At 60.4% G+C, this 18,823-nt stretch overlaps 2 protein-coding genes across 27 annotated transcripts in view; one reads left to right on the forward strand and one right to left on the reverse strand.

The window, feature by feature from the left end:
• Window positions 1-436: 436 nt before the first annotated feature.
• NTHL1 (nth like DNA glycosylase 1) lies at window positions 437-6,148 on the reverse strand. Of its 4 annotated transcripts, none has more exons than XM_061400816.1 (7): window positions 5,994-6,148; window positions 4,747-4,982; window positions 4,062-4,232; window positions 3,071-3,230; window positions 1,168-1,316; window positions 754-859; window positions 437-666 (listed from the first exon to the last, which is right to left on the reverse strand). In XM_061400816.1, exons 1-7 carry the CDS (start codon window positions 6,109-6,111, stop codon window positions 440-442), a joined length of 1,167 nt encoding a protein of 388 aa, XP_061256800.1. In that variant the 5' UTR covers window positions 6,112-6,148; the 3' UTR covers window positions 437-439. The 4 variants fall into 4 exon arrangements, with proteins under 4 accessions (XP_061256800.1, XP_061256799.1, XP_061256801.1 ...); XM_061400815.1 differs by having other exon boundaries at window positions 4,747-4,985; window positions 5,994-6,146; XM_061400817.1 differs by lacking the exon at window positions 5,994-6,148 and adding an exon at window positions 5,400-5,975 and having other exon boundaries at window positions 4,747-4,985.
• Window positions 6,149-6,246: 98 nt separating this feature from the next.
• TSC2 (TSC complex subunit 2) overlaps window positions 6,247-18,823 on the forward strand; it is a 30,881-nt gene continuing 18,304 nt past the window's right edge. For 6 of the 23 annotated variants that reach the window (XM_061400795.1, XM_061400796.1, XM_061400800.1 and 3 more), the window contains exons 1-14: window positions 6,257-6,355; window positions 8,372-8,458; window positions 10,236-10,346; window positions 10,993-11,137; window positions 11,963-12,080; window positions 12,451-12,499; window positions 12,918-13,043; window positions 13,366-13,439; window positions 14,447-14,573; window positions 15,308-15,451; window positions 16,231-16,368; window positions 16,893-16,996; window positions 17,372-17,453; window positions 18,482-18,637. In XM_061400795.1, the coding sequence (XP_061256779.1) occupies window positions 11,983-12,080; window positions 12,451-12,499; window positions 12,918-13,043; window positions 13,366-13,439; window positions 14,447-14,573; window positions 15,308-15,451; window positions 16,231-16,368; window positions 16,893-16,996; window positions 17,372-17,453; window positions 18,482-18,637 (1,098 nt within the window). In that variant the 5' untranslated portion in view covers window positions 6,257-6,355; window positions 8,372-8,458; window positions 10,236-10,346; window positions 10,993-11,137; window positions 11,963-11,982. The other 17 variants (XM_061400792.1, XM_061400790.1, XM_061400791.1 and 14 more) reach the window with 9 other exon arrangements.

An 18,823-nucleotide genomic window follows, 5' to 3' on the forward strand; every position in this document is an offset into this window, starting at 1 on the left:
CTGTCCCCAGACTGGGCCCCGGCCCCCTGCAGGAGCATGCAGATCAGGCCTCTGCCCTGTGTTGGCCTGCCTGGACCTGCTGGCATCCCAGGATGAGGCCAGGTGGCTGTGTAAATACTGAGGGCAGGGCCTTGAGGCGGGGGCCAGGCTCTTGGGGGGCACAAGTTCAGGAAGGGGCGTGTTCCCAGGTCCCCAGCCAGCTGCTGAGGGAGGCAGCCGGCGTCCCCTGCGGGCTTCCAGACAGCTGGCTGCAGCTGGCTCCCACGACCCTGGCCCCCGCCCCCGCCCCCGCACGCAGCCCAGATTGTCACGTCCCCATCCCAGCCTCCCAGGCCGCCCTGTTCCAGACACATGTAAGCATGGGTGTGCACACAGCTCACGCGTGTGCTTTCCAGCCTGCCCCTTGCCCCCGCCCCAGTACAACTCAGCCAGACCCTAGCTACAAACAACCCCCAAGCTTTATTATAAACAGGCTACGGCTCCCCAGCAAAGGCACAGACAGACAGTGGCCAGAGTGGCGCCGGGCAGAGGGCCCCAGGCCCTCAGAGTCCCCGTGCAGCTGGGCACAGGGCCCGGTTGAGGCAGGCCTGGCAGCGTGGGCGGATGGGCAGGCAAGTCTGCTGGCCGAAGCCCACCAGCAGGCCGTTGATTTCGCTCCACAGTTCCCTGTGGGGGTGGGAGTCATCAGTGTGGAGGGAGGGAGGGAGCCCACCTGAGGGAGCCCACCCCAGCCCCCCATGGGGGTGGGCACACCTGGGCAGCCACTCCTCCAGAGCCCTTCGGGTTTCCTCTGGGGACTTAGTTGCCTTCTTGGTCCACCTGAGTCGGTTGGCGATTCTGTGCACATGTGTGTCCACTGCTGCTTGGAAACGGGGCAGGGTGAGCACTCGGCAGGCTTACTGGGCCAGACTACCTATCCCTGCCCCTGGCTCCCAATGTGGGTGGGTGGGGGGTCCCCGTGGCCCCTCCCCTGACCCCCCCAGCTTCTGAGGAGAGCCCAGAACTGCACAGGCCTGACAGAGGGTCGCCTGGGCCTGTGGCTGGGCAGGGGCTGGAGCCAGACCCAGAGGTCTTGGCCTTCTACACAGGGTGCAGGCAGCAGTGCCTCCTGGCACTGGCCGTGGGTGCCAGGCTGGATGGCAGCAACTCAGCCCGCAGAGACATCACCTGCCACTGCACCGTCAGGGATGGAGCGGCAAGCGCGGCCAGGACAGCTGCAGCTGTCGTCCACCTGGCCGCAGCCCCTGCTCCCCTGATCGGCCACCGGGGGCTGGGCCGGAACACCTGCTCGGTGAGGCCTCCTCCCCGTGTCGTGTCTGCCCAAGAGAAAGCAAGAAAGTGTGTTCCTGCAGCAGCTCACATTTCTGCTGCTGCTGCTGCTAAGTCGCTTCAGTCGTGTCCAACTCTGTGTGACCCCAGAGATGGCAGCCCACCAGGCTCCCCGTCCCTGGGATTCTCCAGGCAAGAACACTGGAGTGGGTTGCCATTTCCTTCTCCAATGCATGAAAGTGAAAAGTGAAAGTGAAGTCGCTCAGTTGTGTCCGACTCCTAGCGACCCCATGGACTGCAGTCTACCAGGCTCCTCCATCCATGGGATTTGCCAGGCAAGAGTACTCTCTGCTGATAGCTGCCTGGAAAAAGGCTCAGCCCTCCCCAACAGCTGTGACAGGCATCCCGGGGACTCAGGGAGAGCAGGTAAATGGAGAAGTTACACCCTGGGGTCACCAAGGCTCAGCTTCTTTCTCTGTAACATGGAGGTAACCGCTCCCTTAAGTTACCCAGGGCTGCACCACACTGTGAGCCCCCGGAGGGGCTGGTCTGCACCTTTGGGCCGCTAACGGGAGCAAATGATTCCCCCGCTTTGTGGCCCAGTTCAGAGAGGCCAAGTGCCTCGCCCAGGGTCACCTGGCTAGGGGGGTGCACTGCCCCCGCCAGGGTCACCCTGCAGCTGGCCGGGTCCACAGACAACCGCGAAGCACACAGTTCTCACACTCTGCCGGTCCAGCTGAGGGTGGGCCCTCCCCCACAGACCCGCCCGCCCGCTCCTGGACACGGGCAGCCGAGGACAGCCGCCAGGAGAAGCTCGAGTGTCTGCTGAGTGGCTGCCAGCCGCGGGAGCCCAGTGGGGGTGGGGGGCTCTGCCCTGGCTGGGCTCCTGTACTCAGGGCTTCTGAGCTCCTTCCTGGGGCGGGGGGGGGTGGGGGGGTGGGCGTAGCCCTCTTCCTCCCATGGGCAGTGCAAGGAAGGGGTCCCCAGCCCAGGGGTGGGCTGCACCAGCCACAGGAGCCCTGGGGCATTCCCGATCGCCTCCCTTGGCTCCTCTGCACAAGCCTCTGAGAAGCGCCAGGGTGGAGGCACACAACGGGTCATGGGTCAAGGCCTGGTTCCCAGGCTGACTAGGCCTGTGCCGTGAGGCCTCGGAAGCCCCAACCCACTGGGCAACGATCTGAAGCAGCCAGCCCACCCCAACGCCGGGGTCTGTCTCCACTTGGAGCTCCTCCAGGGCCAGGATGCGCCACAAGGACCCAGGAGAGGATTCCAGGAAGGGCCACCCCCACCTGCTGGGGTCCCATCTCCTGTCTGTCCATGTGCATCCCAGAGCCTCATGCTCTGGCCTCTCCCTGCCCCACGGCTCTGCAGACGCTGTTCCTTCTGCCTGGAGCGCACTTCCTCGCCTTGGCCTGGCCAGCCCACCTCACCACTCAGCTCTTGGGTGATTTATCACCTCCTTAGGAAGTCCTCCAGACGCCCCAGACCAGGCTGGCTCCAGAGGTGCCTGCATGCCCCGTCAGCATTTCTACCCTCGAGTGAGGAGCTGTCTGATGTTTCTCTCACTCACACGGCACAGTCCTGAGTCGGCCACGGGCCTCTCCCGGGGCTCAGCCCACCACACGTGCTGGGCAAACAGGAGCTCCTCCAGTCAGTACCCGTCTCTGGGTGGGGCTGCCTCGCTCCTGACCTTTTGGGCTGAGTTGTGAACGAGGAGACCTGAGCTGGGGACTTGGGGAACCTCGACAGCAACCACCAAGCCTGGAACCGGCCACTCCCGCCTTGCGTGCGCTCCACTCACCAATGCCTGACACGGTGCCCCAGGCTACCGCCATGGCCAAGTGCGCCATCTTGGGCCCGACGCCGGGCAGCGCCACCAGCTCTGCCACGGAGGCTGGGATGTCCCCGTCGTAACGCTGCTGCAGGATTGCACTGGTCTGCTTGATGTACTTTACCTTGCTCTGAAAGATTGCAGGGGGTGAGCCCTGGAGATCAGGGGTATCTCCTGACTAGGGAGGACGAAGCACAGAGAAGACCCCCAGGTGCCCAGAGCTACCCATCACTGGTCCTGGACACACTCAGAGGCACTTGCTTGTCAAGGGCAGCAGGAAGGCCAAGGGAGGCCCAGTGCAGGCCTACCTCCCACCTGCCTGGGCCCCAGGACAAGTGTGTGGGGTCTGGTTTGAGTCCCCCTGCCCCATTACTCTCCACGGGAGACCAAGCAGGCTAAGAAGGGCCGGCCATGTCAGCAGCTGGGCTCCACAGCACCTGGGCCTTCAGGAAGGAAGGCTGGAGACTGGGACTCCCTCGCCTGCCTCCAGGCCAGCAGGGCAGTTCCCATCCTGGGTCTGAGTGGACAGGGCTATTTAAAACCCATCTGACAAACTGCAGCCCAAGCCAGTGCCAAGGGGAAACAGCCCCGCCCACCCGCCACCCTGCACTCCCTGCAGCTGCTCCCGAGGGGAGGGGCTGTGCACTCCAGGGAGGCTCCAAGTCAACAAAGGGCTAAATGGGTGGGCAGCCTTAGCGAGGAAGGGAAGGGCCAGGAGGCTGGGCAGGGAGGGGGAGGAAGGAAGGGGTGGGCTGCAAACAGGAAAGGCCAAGGAGCTCTGGGGTCTGGACTGAGGCCCCACTGCCCAGCCCCCTGTGGGCTGGTCAGAGAGGCAAGGGCAGGATGGAGCTCCAGGGGAAACTCACAGCCAGGGATGCCCGCCCCCCGCAGCTGCTCAGCCTCCTTGACATCTTTGCAAGCCAGTGGCGCCCCCAGGCCTGCTGGCCACAGGCTGGCTCACCCTCCAGAAGCCCACGGGATAGATGAGCGCGCCCAGCGTGCTGTCGTCCGTCTGCAGGATGCTGTCCACCGTCAGGCCCCGGGCCCGTAGGCGCTGCATGGCACCCGCTGTCACCTGGTCCTTGGTCTGGCTGGAGAGCATCAGGGACAGCAGCACCTGGTACCTCCGCACCTGCTTGCACAGGGACAGGCACCAGGGTGGTGGCGGGTCCTGGGTGCTCACCGTGGGCCAGGCCCCAGGCAAGCCCTTTACTCATCTCCACGTGTCACCCCGGGCCTGGCCAAGGGGGCGTGTGTGGTGTCTGGCTTAGGTCTGTTTTTCCACTTAGAAAGAAACTAGCTGCACATGCTTTGTAACATCACTGTGAGGCTTACAGAACTGCACCTGGCGCGACGCCAGTGCTCAACACTGCTCGGTTACGCTTGTTATTGTGATCGCTTCGCAAAGGATGCTGCGGTTCACTCCACAGACAAGCAAACTGAGGCCCTAGTCACCAGGCAGCAGACTTGGGACTGGAATCAGGTTGGTCTTAGGACCAGGCTCTGGGCCAGTGAAGTATAAGGAACTCCCTCTCTGAGCCAATGTTATCCAACACCCCTGCTGTGCCAGCTGTCCCTGCTAGAAGCCTGAGAGGAAGCGAGTGTCTTGTTCAGAAGAGGTCACCGGCAGATGGGTCCCTGCCTACCTTAGGGGATGCGCTGGGGTCAAAGCAGTGCTCAGCCCCCAGCTGGTCCACGGGTGCGTCCTTCCCACTCCTCATGGTCCGGATGTTGTCCAGCTGCTGCCGCCAGTCCTGAGGCTGCCAGGATGGTGCCTGGAGATGCTCGGCCCCCTCGCCTCCCTCACCTTCTGAGGCCTCGTAGGCCACGCTCAGCCTTTGTGCCTTCCGCCGACGCTTCACGGGGCTGTAGCTTTTCCTCTCTTCTGCAAAAAGTGCCACTAGGTGCCACTACCTGCCATCTCATCCCATGTCGTTTGTTCAACAATCACCCAACAAACACCTGTTATAGCTGGGGGTGCACTGGCCTCTATGGCACATGTTCCGGGCCAGGTCAGCCTTCCTTATGGCGCTGGCCCTCTGGCTACGCCCACTGCCGCACATAAGGACGCTAGTGACAGCCTCCACCATGGCAGCCCCCGCTCTACTCTCAACGCTGTCAGAGAGAGCTTTCTAAAAATCTGGATTAAGTCGTGTGACTTCCTGTTGGAAATCTTTCATTGGTTTTTCTCTTTGCTCGTGAAGAACTCCAAACTGCCCTGGCATCAAAGCTCCTGCCCACTGTGCCTGTGCCCCCGCCATGCTTCTTGCCCAGTGTCATCCTGTCCGTCTGGGCTTACCCCTGGGGGCTTTGGGTGTCTGTGAGAATCCTCCTCTGGCCAATCCTGCAGACATCCAGGCAGGACAAGGGGCAGGGGCCCTGCCATCCTCACTTATCGCTGAGTCCCAAAGTAAGCCCTCAATTAGAAAACATGTAGGTCTCTAATACACATGTAAATGATAAGGAAAGTCAAACCGTTTCCCATTTTCTCTCAGAGGAACCCTCTAGCAGGGGCAGAAAACATCAGGCTGGGACCTCTGAGCTGGAAGCAGTTCTCAGGATAGGGCCAGTGCGCCTCACAGTCAGCCTAGCACAAGTGGCGTACCCTAGGGCATGCTAGTGGGGCTGGGAGGACTTTCTTGAACAGGATGTAGGCGGAGGAGGTGGGAATGTACGAACTCAGCCCCTGTCTGCTGGGAACCGAGCTCAAGGCGGGAACTCACGGCCCGCCCCGCTGTCCCCCGACGTGCAGCCCAGGAGCTTGCTCGAGGCTGCTGGGTACCAGCCCTCGCGGCGCGGAGCCCTCACGTGCGACCGGGACCCCAGCCTCCAGTCCCTTGCAGGTTCCCTTCCCTGCCTCTCCTCCTGTGCCCCACCTCGGGCGCGGCGCTACCTGCAGCCGCCTCCCCGCTCCGGAGCGGCGCGGCCTTCTCCCCACGCCGCCTCAGGCTGGCCCCAGTCCCCCGGCTCCGGGCGCGGGTCACCACCATCCTCACTCCCGCCGCGTTCATGGCGGATTCCTGCGGACTACACCTCCCGGCTGCCTCTGTGCCCTTCCCACGTGACCAGACCCTCCCCCCGGCCTTCCGGCCAGAGAGCGACCCAGGACTACGTCTCCCAGCAAGCGCTGCGGCGGCCCTCGGCGCCCTCCCACGGCCGGAAGTTCGGGTCGCGCTTCCGGCGGTGGCCTGGGGCCGGGGGTGTGCTGGGTTCTCCGCCCCGGGACAGCCCTACGCGCGGCGGGCGGGGCGAGTGGTGAGTGGCTCGCGGCGTCCGGGCCGCTGGCGCCGGCTCGGCCCGCAGGGTGGCCAGCCCCGACTGGGCTGCGGGGGACGCTTGCCCCTCCTGGCCTGCTCCGCGCTGAGGCGGCGGGGGCGGACCCCGCGGTGTCGCGCCCGGCCGTCGGGCGCGCCCACCTCAGGCTGACCCTGGAGCCCCAAGCATTCCTTGGCTTTAAGTCCAAGGCGGGTGCGGGGGGGTGGTTCCTGCTCCTGGCGTCCCCCCGACAGTCCTCCCCGACACGGGGCGAAGAGAGACGGCAGACGTCGGGGCTCCCTGGACCCCGCGGCGGCCGCCCCCGGGGCCCCTCCCTCACCGCACGCACTGAGTCAGGAGGCGCGGGTGGACGGCCGGGCCCTTCACGGGTTTATTTCTGGCCGGGACCGCCTGGCTGTGGTTGAGGTCTCCCCGGGGCTGTGGGAGGAAGAAAGGTCGTGCCCACCGGGAACCTAGGGTTCGCGGGCGGGCAGAGCCGTCCCTGAGGTCTCTGCCTGATTCTCGGCACAGAGGAGTCCTCTGGTGCGTCCTTGCCCAGCATGGCTAAGCCAGCAAGCAAAGATTCAGGCTTGAAGGAGAAGTTCAAGATTCTTTTGGGACTGGGGACTCCACGGCCAAATCCCAGGTCTGCAGAGGGCAAACAGACTGAGTTTATCATCACCGCGGAAATCCTGAGAGTGAGTGAGCTGCCTGGGTCTTCTCTACTGAATGGGAGGTGCAGGGAAGGCTGAGTTTGACCTGTCACCCCGTTCTGTGGGGCTGCTGTCCCCAGCACCATGGTGGTGATGGTTTTCCTCAGGAGATTCAGGAAGTCAGGATCTTGGGGACTTGGTCCAGCACACTGGAGTTAGTATTCAGATGTTGATGTTAAGAAAATCTATTTCACTAGATGTGACCAGAACACCACGGTCTCCTCAGGTGGTTAGGATTATGCCCAGGTGTAACTGATAATTTGAGAGTTCTTGGGAGAAGTAAGTCTTCACCCTTTTGCGTGTGTTGGAATCTCCCAGCACATGCCTACTCAGTGCTTTGCCCATAAATAATGTTGAATTTTTGTGCTTTTAAAGTTTCCTGTCCAGAAACATGGAGAAGGCAATGAATGGCACCCCCACCCGACTCCAGTACTCTTGCCTAGAAAATCCCATGGACGGAGGAGCCTGGTGGGCTGCGGTCCACGGGGTCGCTAAGAGTCAGACACGACTGAGCGACTTCACTTTCACTTTTCACTTTCATGCATTGCAGAAGGAAATGGCAACCCACTCCAGTGTTCTTGCCTGGAGAATCCCAGGGACGGGGGAGCTTGGTGGGCTGCCATCTATGGGGTCGCACAGAGTCGGACACGACTGAAGCAACTTAGCAGCAGTCCAGAAACAACCACATGCTCATCAGTTGGTGAAGGTGTCAGCAAAATATGATGGATACATCCATAAGATGGAGAGACTGTTATTTGCCAAAAAAAAAAAAAAAGGAATGAAGCACTGATAACATGCAAAAGCATGGATGAACTTTGAAAACATTCTAAGCGAAAGAAGCCAATCACAAAGGCTCACGTTAATATATGATTCCGTATATATGCAGTGTCTAGAGTAAGCAAACCCATAGAGACAGAGTCGATTAGCCTTTGCCAGGGCTTGGGGTGGGTGAGGAGGGGTTGGGGAGTGAAGCTTCCTTTTGAAGTGATGAAAATGTTCTGGAATTAGTGGACCTGGTTGCACGTTCTGAATATACTAAAAGCTGAATTATACACTTTAAAGTCATTACGATGGTGAGTTTCATATGTGAGTTTTTTTAAGTGAAAAAAAGTGTAGCTATGAAAAAAAAAAGTTTTCGGTCCCTTAAGGTAGGAGTGGTCAACTGGTGATTCCTGGTTTCAAGAGGTCTGCTGTAGGTTTCCAGTGTTGGTAAGACAGGGCAGTTCTTAGAGTGCCCTGTGATTCACAGGTAAGGAGACCTGGTGCCTGAGCCAGGACCCCCTTTCCTTCATTCTCTTTCCAGGAGCTGAGTGTTGAATGTGGCCTCAATAATCGCATCCGGGTGATAGGGCAGATCTGTGAGGTTGCCAGAACGAAGAAATTCGAAGAGGTAGGTGTGTCTCGGGTGGGTGACTGGACAGATTCATGTGAGCTGCGCTAGAGCCTGATTTGGCTTTTTCTAGGAGCAGGGCTGACAGCTGACGTCGCTAAGGAACTGTCGCACACCATTTGAGAAATTTAGTCTTGTCTTAGTGATGGGGAGAGCTTCCCTGGTGGCTCAGCTGGTAAAAAATCCTCCTGCCATGCAGGACACCTGGGTTCAATCTCTGGGTTGGGAAGATCTGCTGGAGAAGGGAAAGGCTACCCACTCCAGTATTCTGGCCTGGAGAATTCCATGGACTGTATAGTCCATGGGGTCGCAAAGAGTTGGACACGACTGAGAGACTTCTTTCACTTAGTGATAGGGAAGCTTCTGGAAGTGTCCTGAGCACAACGTTGAGAGGCCAGTTACGTGTGGAGATGCGGAGCAAGAGGTGAGGCTCTTTTAGCAGATCCAGGAGAGGTTTTGAGGTGGCTTACAGAAATGCACACTCACTGTCCTCTCAAATTACAAACTTGCAGGAAAGGACAATAGAGGAATGTCTGTTTTGTTCAGTAGAGAGTATACCTTGATGTAGAACAAGTCCAGGCATGCCAGTCTCTGTCTTTTGGAGAGAGACGTTTGGGTGGTATTAGGCAGCCTCACAGATGTAGGCATGTTTATTTCTGATAGACACTTCCAGGCTCTTTCCCGCGTCCTGTGGACAGAGGGGGGTGCTGCCGTTAGAGTTCCTCAAGGGCTGTGCCCTCACCTTGCCACCCCGCTTTTGCACAAATGACATAGGACTAGATGTGGGTCTCATACCTGATGGGTTCAGATCTGCCTGGGGGAGAGTGACCCCTGTGTCCTCTGCAGATCATCTGAAACGTGCAGGCTGCACTTCACCAGGGATAAATGTGAGGACAGGCATCAGGGTTCTCAGAGCTGTTGGTGTGAGTGCAGAAAGGGGAGCCATGGCCAGGGTGCCATCTAGTGAATGCGCGGCTTGGCCTCAGAGGCCTGGGTAATCTGGGGGCTCAGGTTGCATCGGGAGGAGTACAGGGAATGGGAGAGAGGAGGGGAGGTTCTGGGGTGTCTGGAGTCGGTTAGAGTGTTGGTCAGACTGCATCTAAAAGACATTTTAGCCCCCCATTTAAGACGAGTGAGTGCAGGAAAGGGTGAGTGGTCTGGGAACCTTGGCTGAAGTGGGGAAAGGAAAGTGATGTGAGAGGCTGATTCGAAGAGCTCTGGGGAAAGGGCTCAGTTCCCTCGTGGGCTGGGTGGACTTAGAAGGCAGATTCCAGAACCTGCACAGAGCACTTGGCAGAGGCAGAGTTGGGGTAGGGTGCTAAGTAGCCCGAAGCTGGCTTGTTCACACAAGGGGGAGCCAGAGCGCAGGGCTCCTGGGTCAGTCCACAGGCCTGGGGATCGCTCTGCCACTGCTGGTTCTGAGCATCTTCTGGTGACTGCCCAGAGAGGCTGAGCAAGCTCTGGGAACTCCCTGCTGATCTCCGGGGGCCGCCAGGACAGCCCCCCTGGCCCACCTGCCCTCCTCCCTGACCTCAGCCTATGGCCTGGTGAGGGTTAAAGGACCAGCTAGGGTTTGAAGGAGCTTGGGAGCCGTTCCCCTGGTCAGGCTCATGCTCGCTGTGGGCTGTGACGTATAGATGAGGGCTTTAGAGAAGCGAATTTAAGTCAGAAGAGCACGTTGTTCTGCTCTGTCTTTTGCCCATGAGACTGTCCCCTGAGACTGACCCCTGAGCTGAGGGGCCAGCACGCCGATCGCCATCCCCTCTCTGCTGGGCAGCACGCGGTGGAAGCACTCTGGAAGGCCGTCTCGGACCTGCTGCAGCCAGAGCGGCCACCCGAGGCCCGGCATGCGGTGCTGGCTCTGCTGAAGGCCATCGTGCAGGGGCAGGTAAGGGTGGCCCGGTGGCACCCCGCACAGGTTGGCCGGTGCCCAGGGCCCTGGAGCTGCACCGCTCGTGTGGACACATGGTGTCACCCTCTCCTATCTCTGTGACCCGCACACGCCACCGCCACCTCTCCTGTCCGTTGAGGGTGATTGTCCCTCCTTTTTCTGGGGTGTAGTGCCATGAGTGCGCCGTTGCTGTCTTGGTCCCACTGACCTCCCCACCCTTCTTACCCGGGTCCAGCCCTGCTGGAACACCCAGGCCGTTCCTGCCTGGGAGGTTCCCTCTCCTCGTGGCTGGTTTCCTCCACACCTTCACAGCCCCCTGCTTTGAGAAGCCCCCAACCTCAGCTTGGCTAGGCCGTTGCTGTCATTCCGTGAGCACCTCTCGAGGGTGGGGCTGAATTGACCCCTGCTGAGAGCCCGCCCCTGTGTCCAGACCTGGGCGCCTAGTAGGTGCTCCACACACAGGTCAGCTGATGGCCAGTGCGCCTGATCCCCTCCCCAGCTGGTCCCTCACAGCCGCTTCCTAGGGGAGGGAGACAGAGCCCCAGGGCTGGGAGTCTTGGGGCCGCAGCACTTCTAGGACTTATCACAGCTGCCCGGGAAAGCCAGGGGATCCTGACTGTTGACCCCATGGTTTTATCTTCAGGGGGACCGCCTGGGCGTTCTCAGGGCCCTCTTCTTCAAGGTCATCAAGGATTACCCCTCTAATGAAGACCTCCACGAGAGACTGGAAGTTTTCAAGGCCCTCACAGACAATGGGAGACACATCACCTACTTGGAAGAAGAGCTGGGTGGGTGCCAGGTTGGGTGTGAGGTTTCTCTGGCCTTGGTGATCAGATTTAATCTGGGATACCCAAGGCCTCGGGGTCCAGAGGGAGAGCTGCAGTTCACAAGGGTGGCCTGAAGAGGGCGCTGAAGCACCCAGTTCTGCTTACCTGTGTGCAGCCTTCTTCAGCTTCCCAGAGCTCCTGGGGAGCTTGTTAAAAATGCAGAGTTCTGGCTTCGCTCCAGACCTGCTGGCTCTGAACCCCTGGGTACTAGGGCCTGGACATGTCTTTTGGGCGGGCAGGAGGTGGTCTGAGGTTTTTTTTTTTTTTTTGGGCCGGCGGGGGAGGAGATGGGGGCTCGCAAGGACTCGGGGCGGAGTTCAGTCAGACACGAAGTCTGTCAGACATGAAGTCACTCAGTCAGGCGGGAGGGACCCGGGACACCTGGTCTGAGTTTTGTTGTTGGAGAGCATGCTGTCAACCCAGGCCTCAGGCTGGGTCTTGCCAAGAGTGGCTAGAAACTGAGTATTGCTTGTGTCTCTTATGGGGGGAGGCCTTCCTAGACTCTTACCCCCCGTTTGCACCCCAAGCATCAGGGGTCAGGGCTGTGAGCATCAGATGCACAAAGGCTGTCCCTTCCCCAGCCCAGACCCTGCATGCACCTGCGTGCCGGTGAGCTCCTGTGACTCGCTGGCCTGCCGGGGCTCCAGCTCAGCCTCCATCAGCACCCTGGTGGCCTGCCTGTCATTCCATGGGGACCATTGATGTGGTTTCCAGCAGTGAATGGGAGGGGGACACAATTTCCTGGGAAGGGAGTGAGTTGTATGGACGTTGCTCTCTTCTCCGCAGCGGACTTTGTCCTGCAGTGGATGGACGTTGGCCTGTCCTCCGAATTCCTCCTGGTGCTCGTGAACTTAGTCAAATTCAACAGCTGTTACCTTGATGAGTACATCGCATCCATGGTCCAGTAAGAAAGCCTTTCAGTCACATTGGCCTGATCACAGTCTCACTGTCTCATGTCCGCAGTTCAGCTCTGCAGGGTGAATAAAGCTGTTGAAACCATTAAATGAGATATTGGGAATGGCCAGAGCCATTTTCCGCATGCTGTTTGTGACGTGTGTGATGTCTGGTGACTGGTTCACCGTTACTTGCTGTGTTGAGAACACTGCAGCCTGCAGGCGGAGGCATGGTGCTGCACACCCGCTCCCGAGCAGTGGTTGGGTGGTGGGAGCCCTGAGGGAGGTCAAGCACCTTTTTAACTGACTTTGTTGAGGAAGTAGTGGAGCCACCCAGCTTCAGGGCAGTGTCCTCTCAGCTGTCTTGTGCTTCTTCCCCAGCATGGTCTGCCTGCTGTGTGTCCAGACCGTGTCCTCCGTGGACATAGAGGTCAGTAACCCCCCAAGGCCCCCTCCCCCCAGGGACAGTCCCTTCCACCCTCCTGGGCAGGCCAGGTGGTGTTGCAACTGAGACCCTGGGCCCTGGGGTCAAGCCCTGTGCCGCCGCTCACCAGCTGGGTGGCCTCAGGCATGCTGCTTGGCCTCTATGAGCCTCAGGATTCTCCTCTAAGGAAGGGCGGTTGGGTGATATCTGTTCTGGGGTCATGATTTATGACGGAATGACCCGCTGTGACCAGGATGGAGCAGGGCCTCCCAGACGCACACTGACTCTGAGGGTCCCAGGAGGGCCACTATGGCAGAGGGAGGGCAATCATCACTGATCAAAGCGGCATCAGTGGGAACCGGTGGAGGTGTCCCATCCCTGCAGGCAGGAGGCAGGCCAGCCTGACCCTCTCTCCGCCCCCCAGGTGTCTCTGCAGGTGCTGGATGCTGTGGTCTGCTACAACTGTCTGCCAGCCGAGAGCCTCCCCCTATTCATCGTCACTCTCTGCCGCACCATCAACGTCAAGGAGCTCTGTGAACCTTGCTGGAAGGTAGGGTCTCCCCTGCCGTCCCACAGGGGCTTCCCAGGGGAGGTGATGAGTCAGCCTGAGGACAGGACAAGGACCCTCTGGTGTGCAGTGAATGGCCTCTGACTCCTGGAGCGCCCAGACAGTGGTGTGCTGAGGGAAGGCAGTGCACTTTCCCAGTGGCTGAGTGGAGGCCAGGGTTTGGTGGCATTTTGAGGGCAAACTTGGGTACCCATGTCTGGGAGGAGATGGTGGAGAGCAGCTGGGCGTGGAGGGCTGCAGGGTGTGGCCGTGTGAGGCCTGGGGCTCGTGTCTGCCTGTCCGACGGCAGCGTGTTACTTCCCAGCTGATGCGCAACCTCCTGGGCACCCACCTGGGCCACAGCGCCATCTACCACATGTGCCGCATCATGGAAGACAGGCGAGTGCGGGCCGCCCGGGCCCTGTGGGCGAGGGTGCGGGCAGCTCGGCGGCCATGGGGCCCCAGGGGAGGCTCCCCGTGTGGGCTCTGGCCCAGCACAGGCTGACGGGAGCCTCCTGGGCTGGTGGGAGGGCTGCTCCATAAGGGGGCCCTGAGCAGGGGCACACATCTTCTGCTCCTGTCTTCCTCCTGCTGGTAAAGTCAGGACATTCAGCCTGAGCTCCCGACCTCCCTCCACATGTGGACCTCCTCCAGCGGGGCCGCGTCCCCAGGCCTGCCTCACCTCCCGCAGCTGGACCATCGCAGGGCCCGTCACTTCTGCCCCAAGCTGGCTCATCGGTCCACTCCCTGGCCCCCACCCCCCCCCCCCCCAGCTCTCACCCGCTCACTGCTTTCCTGCATCCACTCTTGGCCTCCCAAGTCCAGTCCTCCACACGCAGCCACACAGATCTGACAGTGTCCTTCTCTGCCCCAAGCCACAGTGGCTCCTAGTGCACTCAGCCTGTGAGCCTCTCGTTCCTCCACCTTGCCTTTCTGCTCCCACCCTGGGCCTTGCGCTACTGTTCGCCTTGCTGGAATGTCCTTCTGCCTGGGTTGAGTTTCTCTGAGTGTCCTCGACATCTCAGTGTTGTGCCTGGATTCCCTGATGGCCCGAGCAGTCTGCTCTCCTGTCCCGCGGCTTCTCTTCAGCTGTAACCTGAGGGGATCCCCAGCGTTAGTTTACGCGATGATTTGCTTCACACCTGTGTCTCCGAGGCTGTCAGCACCACGAGGCTGAGGGCCTTTGTGTCCTGGCAGCTTGCGTGGCTCCTCAGCCAGTCAGCGTGATGACTGTTGAGCACACGTGAGAACAGACCACGTGGTTGTGCTGCCCCGGGCCCCTGCACAGCCCCTTGCCGTGCTCGGCTGCCACCTCAGAAGCGTAGGGACCTCTGGAGAAGCTGCTGGAGCCTGGCAGACGCCGGGCTGCCCTCAGTTCACATTCTGTCTTCCTGGGATGCTTTCAGAGCCTACATGGAGGACGCACCACTGCTGAGAGGAGCCGTGTTCTTTGTTGGCATGGCTCTCTGGGGTGCCCACCGGCTCTATTCTCTCAAGAACTCCCCAACATCTGTGTTGCCATCGTTTTATGAGGTAACTTAGTTTCTGCACCATGGTAAGCTGGCGAGCGTGGCGGGGCTCCCCTTAGCTGGGCTGGGCCCATCAGACTGGAGTCTGCTGCAGGGACGGGGCTTTGCATGTAGGGATGAGATGTGGGACCTTTGAAGGGTTCATTCGCAAGCAGATGTTACAATTTATGAATTTTATCTTCTGCCAATTAGCATCAGGACTGCTCAAGATTCCCTTGGGGATAGCTGCATGCTTGCTTTTGACAGTTCCCTCGGTCCAGTGGCAGCTTCTCTCTTGTTCTAGAATGAGGCCAGAGATGGTAGCTCGTGTCTCCACAGTGCCTGGTGAAACCTGCAGCACTTCGTGTTTTCACATAGTTGTCACGGCATCCTGGTGGGCTGGGGTGATCGCACTCTTCTCAGCTTACCAGACAAATGGAGGCACTGGGTCTTGTCCAGGCTTGCACCGTGTCCTGATCAGGGTCTTCCTGGGTGGGGAGGGCATGCTCTCTGTGCAGGGCTTGCGTTTCATGAGGCCAGTGAGTTGGGGCCCAGAATTTGAAGTGAACGGTCTGGCTCCATCAGGCCCTTTGGAGCCAGCGTAGAACACATACTTCCGGGCTCCTGAGATGCTGTTTCTGTGGCCCGTGATACGTGTGGAAGCAAGAGTCTCAGGCTAGGTTCCGAGGGAGGGCTGCGTGCCCGGGCTTCCTTTGCGAGAGCTAGCAGGAGCTGACTGCCACGTGCCCTGTGTTTCAGGCCATGACCTGTCCGAATGAGGTGGTGTCCTACGAGATTGTCCTCTCCATAACCAGACTCATCAAGAAGTACAGGAGGGAGCTCCAGGCCGTGACCTGGGACATCCTGCTGAACATCATCGAGCGCCTGCTCCAGCAGCTCCAGGTGAGGTGGGCAGGAAGGCTGGCACGGGGAGGACCAGGACTGTAGACTGGTTGGCCGGGAGGGCCCTCCCTCAGAGTGCGCTGTGCCGTGTCCCCTGATGGTTTTCAGGGCTGTCGGCTTGTGGTCCACTGAAGATGGCTGTTTTTCCCAAACGTGCTCCGTCAGCTGGAGCAGGACTGTGTTGTAGGTGAGCAGGGGGTGGGGGGCCGTGTCAGTCAGGATGGACAGAGTAACCTGCCAGGTCACATGGCCGCAAGTGGACCGTGAAGACAGTTCCTGCCTGCCACTTTGGTGGAAGTTTGGAGTGAGGCATTGCCTGTAGCAGGGAGGAGGATGTGCTCAAGCAGGGGCTGTGAGGAGAGGCGGCCACACGCAGCGCAGGCTCGGGCCTGGACCACTGGGCAGGCAGCCAGACCCATGGGAGGAAGGACAGAACTCAGCAGGGCCCGGGCTCCCATCCCTCAGGGATGGGTACTGACTGTTCAGACAGTGCTTAATCTTGGAGAGATGGGCTGGAAGACCACACCATGGGGCCCCCAGAAGGTGCGAGAGCCTGGGGGCAGCCCACTGTGCAGGCAGCGCCAGCGCTCCGTGGCACCTGCCGTTCCCAGTTGGCAGGAGCGTCACAGGGCCTGGCACATCCAGCATGGGGCAGTCATGCCCCCCGCCCGGCTGGAGGGCTGGAGTCTGGACCCAGCTGCCTTGAGCTGAGGACTCCAATACTGAGTCCTGGCAGGGAGCTGGGCTCCTTCCTGAGTGCCAGGGTCCTCGTGTTGCAGAGCCTGGACAGCCCAGAGCTGAGCGCCATCGTGCACGATCTGCTGAGCACAGTGGAGGAACTGTGTGACCAGAACGAGTTTCACGGCTCCCAGGAGAGATACTTTGAACTCGTGGAGAGGTGTGCGGACCAGAGGCCTGTAAGACCACCTCTTTCCTCACCACGGTGGGGCTGGGGTTTAGGTCAGGTGGTTGGCGGGGGATCTGTGTGGGTCTGGGGGAGGTTCTCCTTGAGTTTGAAGTAAAGGCCCGGGCAGGCTCCTGTTCCCTGGGGTTTGTGCCCCAGCAGTGATGTCTGTAGTAGGCTGGAGGCCTGCAGATGTCTCCAGTAGGCTGGAGGCGTGCGGGGCTGGGCGCTCCGCACAGCCCGACTCCATCTCTGCTCACCTGCGTGGAGGGAGACGCCTGGCAGTTCTGCGCTTGGTGTGTCTGCTCCCCAAGCCGTAGGCCATCCTGGCACCAGAGAGGCTAGCCTGATGCAAGACTTTCATGTGGGTTTTCAGTGAGTCCTCACTGAGGCCAGCAGAGCCTCTATCGTATATGCTCCCTCCCTGTGTCCTGGAGTGGCCGTTCTCCCGGGCCAGCAAAATGGGGTTGGGTTTATGAGAAAATCTCGGGGAGGGCCGAGCGGCTCCTTAACCCCAGGTCTATCTTCTCTCAACAGGAGTCATCCCTTTTAAACTTAATAACCTACAGGGCTCAGTCCATCCATCCAGCGAAGGACGGCTGGATCCACAACCTGCAGCTGCTGATGGAGAGGTTTTTCAGGTGGGCGCACAACCGGGACAGTTAGCGCCTTCCTCTCTGGATCTCGACTGTGACGGTTCTCACTGCGCGGGAGAGGGTTTGTCTTCCAGTAGGACAGACAGACAGGCCCCTGAGGCTGCTGTGCTTGTTCTTCCCGCGGGGTGGTTGTCTGGAAAGAGGCTGTCTCTGAGGGCCAGGTGCTCTGCCTTTCGCCCGTTCTGGGTCTGCATGTTGCTGCTCTGGGTCCATGTCGCAAGAATCTGGCCTCAGTCTTGCCTGCCGCGGAGGCGGGTGGGTGTGGGGTGCCCAGAGGGAAACCCTCGGACTTGAGGCTGGTGCAGGGGGAGGCGGCGGCCGGTGCAGCTGCCCAGCCCCAGCAGTGTGCCCCGCCCCCAGGAACGAGTCACGCAGTGCCGTGCGCATCAAGGTGCTGGACGTCCTGTCCTTCGTGCTGCTCATCAACAGGCAGTTCTACGAGGTGCGTGTCGGGGCCGCCGCGGGAGCCCTGGGGCGGCAGGGGCGGGGTGACCTCCGCGGGCCGTGCAGGGCACTGCTGGCCTCAGAAGCAGCCTGTGGCCCTTGCTGGGGCCCCTCAGTGGCAGGCTTTGTTTCCTCGTTGACCTCTCCCTCCCTTCGTCACTCCCAGGCCTGTGGCTAAGAGGCCAGGAGGGCACAGCCCCTGCCTTCAGGAAAACGGACTTGTGTGGAGACGTTTTCTTTTCATTTTGTGATCACGCTCGTCCTCTGGACTCTGGGTGGGTCACCAGCTGCCAGGGTGGGGCCAGGCCCTGTCTGCCTCTCTGCTGGTTCTCTCTGTTGCTTCCCTTCCGGTCTATCCTCTAGGTTTGGGGTCAGAACCTGCCCTTCTTTCCAGAACAGCCACAGCCCCGCCCGCCGGGCTGCCTTCTCCAGGAGAGGTGCTCAGGCGCTGGGTGTGTCCCTTCTTCCAGCACCTTCCTCACGGTGGCCTCGCTGCAGCGCATGCTGCTCCTGGGACCTGTCGGCCCCGCCTGCCCTCTCAGCCTCCCCTTTCTCTGCATCTCTGCTGGAATTCACTCTGCAGAGTCTGGCTCAGCACTGCCTCTTTCAGGAAGCCCTCTGGGCTCCCGGGTCCCTTGTGTTGGGGTCGCCTTGTCTTATTTTGCGCTCCTGTAGTGCCTTGTACCTGCTTCTAGCGCCTCCTATAGCCCCATGACAGTGGGCTCTGTGATATCAGTGCACACGCAGAGGGCCCTCCGCGTGGGGGCCTTCTGAATCGTGACACTGAGGGAGCGGAGACGTGGTCACTGCCGTGTCCACGTCTGAGCCTGCACCCGCGGGCTCTGCCCACGCTGGGCCCCTGTGTACCTGCCATTGTCCTGAGCTGAGGGGCTGTGCTGAGCGCCCTGGTAGGGGCCCTCCGGCTCTTGCACACCGCTGCCATGGGTTGTCCCGAGTTTGGATGACGTGTTGGTGTGTCTTGGCCATGGCCAGAGGATCACCTGGCTGCTCCTGTGCTTGCTGCAGGAGGAGCTTATCAACTCAGTGGTCATCTCGCAGCTCTCCCACATCCCTGAGGATAGAGACCACCAGGTCCGGAAGCTGGCCACTCAGCTGCTGGTAGATCTGGCCGAAGGCTGCCACACCCACCACTTCAACAGCCTGCTGGACATTGTTGAGAAGGTGAGAGCCGCGCGAACCTGGGGGGCTCAGGCAGCCATTGGGACCCCACTCAGTGGTGGAGCCCGGCAGGCAGCAGCGTTCCCTAGACCCGCTGTCTGTTCTTTGCAGAGTGACTGCCTGAGTCTCCCCGAGACCGGTTCCCTCCTGGGGTTGGGAGGCCTGGCTGCGCTTGCTGCTGCCCTGCTG

Source organism: Bos javanicus, chromosome 25 (genome assembly GCF_032452875.1).
Source record: "Bos javanicus breed banteng chromosome 25, ARS-OSU_banteng_1.0, whole genome shotgun sequence".
Taxonomy (NCBI): Eukaryota; Metazoa; Chordata; class Mammalia; order Artiodactyla; family Bovidae; genus Bos; species Bos javanicus.